Source organism: Hydra vulgaris, chromosome 14 (assembly GCF_038396675.1).
Source record: "Hydra vulgaris chromosome 14, alternate assembly HydraT2T_AEP".
Lineage (NCBI taxonomy): Eukaryota > Metazoa > Cnidaria > Hydrozoa > Anthoathecata > Hydridae > Hydra > Hydra vulgaris.
In genome coordinates this window covers 31,650,182-31,656,181 of record NC_088933.1, presented here as the reverse complement: position 1 = coordinate 31,656,181, position 6,000 = coordinate 31,650,182, and the positions used below count along the sequence as shown (strand labels likewise).

The following is a 6,000-nucleotide window of genomic DNA, read 5'->3' as shown; positions in this document are numbered from 1 at the left end:
TATATATATATACATATATATATATAAATATATATAAATATATATATATATATAAACATAAATTTATGTATGTATGTATGTACGTATATATATATATATATATATATATATATATATATATATATATATATATATATATATATATATATATATATATATATATATATATATATATGTTTGCATACATAAATAAATTATTATATAATTAAAAGTTTAAAGATAAATAGGACAAGTATATATATTAAAAATAATATCAGAGCTCCAGGCTTTAACTCCTAGTGACCTTATAGTTTTGCCAGGATCACTTACTTATTTAATCAAGTTAGATATTAAGATAAATCACATTTGTTTGAAACATATAACCCAAAATGTCATCAATGATTAGAATTTATACTTGATTGTATATTTTTAACTACTAACATTGTACTCGGAGATGCCAAATATTAAATATTTATTTAAATTTTTACCCCATTTATCCAGACCTTATTTAGACCGCCTCATGTTGAATAATATTGCAGATTCTTTACTTATATTCTTAAAATGTTTCCTCGTTTATTAGGATTATTTATTTATTAGGCACCTCAGAGTAATTTAATGTACCGTGAGTTACACCGCAATTTGGTCAAATTTATGATTTTTCGTTCACTACATTCAACTCCAATACTGCGTTTAACAGCTAGTATGTGACAACACATTGTTGAAGAAGGACACGTGCAGTTTTCCTTTGGATACAGCTTCACAACATGGGCATTTCCGTCATGTGCAGAGACTGTAAAAACTTTAAGGCTTGGAATATGTACAACATTAAATGTATTAGAAAGCACACATATTGATGGAGGTATGAGTTGCTGGATTGGTATATTGGCAGCTGCTTGCAGCTCTGCAATAACAAGCTCTGGATTCTCTACTTTTGGTATGTCATCTGTGTTATCTAAATTATTTAAATTTTCAATTTAAAACATCATTATTTACTTGTGAGAATATCGCACATTTGTAAATATTTACTAAATAATTATAAAATCCAAGGAAAAAATAATTACAAATAAGGTTTTAAGCAAACAAGTATATATATGCGACATACTGATTAGGAGACTGCTGTCAATGAGAGTGTAGGGTCCAAAACCACTACAACTCCGCTTAATTTCTGTCAAATAGAAGGTCTGAAGGCGATGCATTGCAACAACCATTGAATCAACAGGCGCTTCTTTCCAATCCTGAAACTTTTTAATAACAGCATTTAGTGATTCCGATACATTATTTGTAATTATATTATCTGTTAGACCAACAAATCTGAGGTAACCAATATAAGATAATAAAATACGTGAGTGTAAGTGGTCAGAAAAATAAATTGAGAATGCTTCGCTCCAAGAAGGTCTCAATGTATCAATTTTAACTTTTAAACAGATCTCACTTTCACATCTGAGAAGTTCCTGCATTTGAGATTTGTAAATAACTATTTCTGCATGACAAGCACTGCGTTTATTTAACCAAACCTCAATATCAGACAAAATGTGATTGGAGCAAGATACCAGATTCCATTTTGGTAATACTTTTTTTATTGCTTTGCTAATCCCACTCTCACCGTCTGTTACAATCACAACCTGATTTAGAACTGGTAATTTTTTTTTTAAAGATTTGAAGAAACTTTTATGCACAGTATCAAACTTCCTGTCATGTAAAACAAATGCTACAGGCATGCAAGGCTTCTCAACAAAACAACTTATTTTAGCCACTAGAATGGATAAATAAAAATCTCCTAAATTAAATGTTGTATCATATGAAAAAAAATTTTGAGAGCACATGGCAAGTTGACTAATTAAATTTTGCATTCCAAACAAAACCGACAAGTCAGGATAAGTGGATATGGACCACACAAAGCCTGGAATCATATATGCCAGTTCATGTAAAGTTAAAAAAGATTCAGTGCCTAGTTTCATACTAGCGGCTTTTACACTACGCATGTACTTAAACTGTCTTGAATTTCTTGGTTGAAATTGGACCTGGCTATCCTTGCAATCGAGAAGAAGGTCCTTGTAACTGTGGGAATCAGCAATAGCATCTCGCACAGAAGAAGCTGTTGGTAAGAACTTGATTGGTTTTCTGGAATTACCTGAAATATATATACATGTACACACACACATATAAATATATATGTATATATATATATATATATATATATATATATATATATATATATATATATATATATATATTTGTATGTGTGTGTATACACTGGCGTATGAAGCATAAAACAGGGGAAGGGGGGGGGGGGGGACTGAACCAGACAAAGTTTAGAATGAAAAAGAGAAGGGGCTACACAACATGAATTTTAATTAAAAATATTATTAAAGTAGGTTTTATTTAGTAGTAAACTTACCTAAACCTTTTAAAATAAAAACAAAAACCATTATCAAAATGCAAGATATATATTTACCATGAGGAACTAAAATTGCAAGGTCATGGTTACCGATGTAATGGATAACAACAAGATCTGTCCGACTCAGATCACAGTACACAAACTTCTGGAAATCATTTGAAATTCCTGTTGGTGTAACTGTGGCAAAATGGATCTTTGTGTAAAGTGGTAAACCCCGAGGAATTTTACTGGACCCATTTTGCTTCCACCTATACCCATCTGCTCGCCAATCATCTAAAAAATAATATAAATTTATATATATATATATATATATATATATTTGCATATACAATAAACGACCACAATATTTACATGCAATATTACTTGGCAACAAATAAGGAGAATTTAAACTTTTGTGTGAATTAAAAAGAGCAAGTGTAGCGAGAATCACCAAAACATAGTTTAACAACTCATTAATTGTACAGTTAGAAGGTTCCACAGTATAAAATAAAAATAGATTTGGCAGGCAAAAGGGTTGAAATTGCTGGAATTATTGGAATTCATCATTTCAATTAAGTGACAGTAATCAGGACAACCAAAATTGTTGAGTTAAAAGAACAAAAATATGCGCAAACAAACAAAGTTTAAAACATGCAGAGGTAACAATAAAAAATACAGCTGAGAACAAACCAAGTTTATACTGAGATAATAATTCATTATAAACAGAATAGAAAATTTATGGAACATATTCAGGGTGTTAGCTAGCCTAATCATTAGCCAAATGACAATGAGTATACTGTAGAAATATTAATGGTCCCAAAATTTAATATCTTTTTTTTTTAGTAGTTGTAGTAGTAGTAGTAGTAGTAGTAGTAGTAGTAGTAGTAGTAGTAGTAGTAGTAGTAGTAGTAGCAGTAGTAGTAGTAGCAGTAGTAGTAGTAGTAATCCTGGGTGCCCTCTTTTTAAGAAATTGCCAAGCTCTGGTGCTACAAACTTTGCCTTCATGTTACAATATTGCCCGCGTAACAATATTATGTTGCACGGAATGCTCTCATCTTACTCATGTTAAGTTACATAGTAACATGAGGGCATTTGTCATAAAACATATTTATTTTAAAATAAACGATTAAGCGAGCAAATTGGTCAATTTAAAAATGGCAAAGTTTGATGTATTAGTAGAACGATTAAGATTGATATAGTAATAAATTTAGATTGATAATAAAGTTAAAACGATAACATACTAACAAAAATATATTTATGTTGAACATACATGCAATAATATTTAAAATAAATTGAACAATGATATTGACAATATATTAATTAATTAAGATTAATAATAAAGTTAACTAATACCTTAATCTAACTTTGTTATCAACAATAAACACAAATTTATTGCTACCTAGGTAGCAATTACTCTGTGTTTATTGTTAAATCAACAATGTTATTGTTATAATGTTATAAACTTTTTGTCGGGTAATTATACTAATTAATAATACATTTGAGTTCCTCAATGATGTAAGATCTATGCTTTTTTTGGTACTCTAATTAAAAGAGATTTATAGAGATAAAGAATAGAATCAGGAGTAATAAAGTGGCAAGCATGATAAAGAGATACAAAGATCAAAAGTAAGATCTGATCCTAGAAGATAAAGGGTAGATGACTCATTACGTACATTACTGTTCATAAATGTAGGAAGATCTAGATTTTTGTGATAAGGATTTGCTGAAAAAATTTAGTCTTATCTGAATTAGAGATGATTCTTTCTCAAAAATAAGAAAAAAATATTATTATTTTATTTTAATTGAAAAACCATAAGTTTAATTTTATAAAATTATAACTTTGAAAATATGTCTCACCCATTTTAGCCCTTGATGTTTGGGTTACATGAGGGCTCCAAACCGGGACTATAGATATATTCTTGTTTATTATAAAATATATTCCTGGCTAACACCCCAACATTGCCACAAGTCAGCAAATGTAAACAGTTTCAAGAACAAATTAGACAAATAATTAGTATTAAAAAAATTAACTTAATAAGTTTTAATAGTAATAAAATTTTTTAATACAAAAAGTATAAAAAATTTAAACAAAAATTACTTTTGGACTTTTAACCCTTCTAAGTCTTAAGTCTTCTAAGTAGTTTTTGTTTAAATTTTTATTATTTTTATTAGTATATACCTACATTGTCAAAAGTGAGTTGTCAAAGTGAGTTTCTAATTCATTCGCTGTTAACACATAGCTAAATTTTATATACTACTACTAATAACTGTTTTTAAGCAAGTACAATGAAAGTACATTGGTGCTCACATTTAAAAATCATAACAAAGATACTTTTAAATAGCATGTATAAAGGTCATTTAAAAATCTGCAGACTTTTTTAATATTATGTTATACATAGCATAATATAAAAAAGACATAAGCATGTAAGTTTGCTATTTCACAATAATAAATAAATCTTCAAATAAATTATAATAGGAAAGACAATTTTTACCTTCAAAAATATATTGCATATTAAATGATATCTTGAAAATATTCAACATAATATTAAATGACATTTAGATGTCCATTCAAATTTATCAATAAGATATCTTGCTATACTGTAGCATAGCCTTAAGTAAAGGATAAACAATGCCTAAGTAAAGTTGGATATTACTTTAAAAATATTTAAAAAATAAAAATATATACAGTCTTGTAGGCTACATGTAGGTCTACATTGTAGATTACAAGTATAATTACTTTAAATGTGTTTAAAGTAAAATCTAACTTTACTTAAGGCATAGTAATTGATTTTCACTAGTATAACCCAATAGCTATGCTATATACTACATTATGCTATTTTAGTATACAAATATATTTACAAAATACAAATACTATAAAAGTATACTAAAATACTGCTGCCTAACCTTTACCATGATTAACTTGTATGACATAAACTTCGCCTGCCTTAGGATTATTGAGAGTAGTTGGTCTACCTTCATTATTGCTCTTGGCAATAAGATTTGCAATAAAATCTATCTTAAGATGATTTAAGCAACCTGTCAAAACTGGAGTAGTCATTTCTTTAAAAAAAAATTTAGCAATATGTTTGCTAAGGTTGAATTCGATTGCAGAAATCTAACTATTAAAAGTGCCGTGTTACTTGAATGATCCGCCCCGCTGATCCGCCCCGCCCCGCCGATTGTACCTACTCCTTTTTAATTTAAATTTTGCTTTCACAGTTTCAGTTTAAGCATGCGCTTTAAAGCAAATATCGAAAATTTTTCCGTAATGTTGATATTTGATCAAAATCGGGTACGATATTGAATCCGATTTTGATCAAATATTAAATAATACGTATTTTTGATAAATAAGTGGTATTGAACTCGAATTCGAAACTTAAAACTAAATGCGTATTTTTCTGGTGTCAACTGCGGTATATTATACGTGATCAATACTCCGAGTATTTACAATACTAGATATGCCGACTGGGTATGGTTACTTAGTTTTTTTTGAATTTATTTATTCATTAAATCGAAATAACTCACTAGAGCGTGGAATTGCCCTAAAGCAGAATTTTGATGCGATTATGGTGGTGTAATGAGAGATATACTGAGAAAGAAATAAACTATTATCGAACAGTTTTGAATTAAATCATTATATAATA

General features: G+C 28.6%; 1 protein-coding gene across 1 annotated transcript; it reads right to left on the bottom strand.

Annotated features, from left to right (window-relative positions):
* Positions 1 to 386: 386 nt before the first annotated feature.
* On the bottom strand, positions 387 to 2,671 carry LOC136090799 (uncharacterized). The gene is made up of 3 exons (XM_065817769.1): positions 2,435 to 2,671; positions 1,082 to 2,110; positions 387 to 931 (listed from the first exon to the last, which is right to left on the bottom strand). The coding sequence occupies exons 2-3, from the start codon at positions 1,959 to 1,961 to the stop codon at positions 582 to 584; spliced, it is 1,230 nt and encodes a 409-aa protein (XP_065673841.1). The 5' UTR covers positions 1,962 to 2,110; positions 2,435 to 2,671; the 3' UTR covers positions 387 to 581.
* Between the last annotated feature and the right edge of the window lie 3,329 nt (positions 2,672 to 6,000).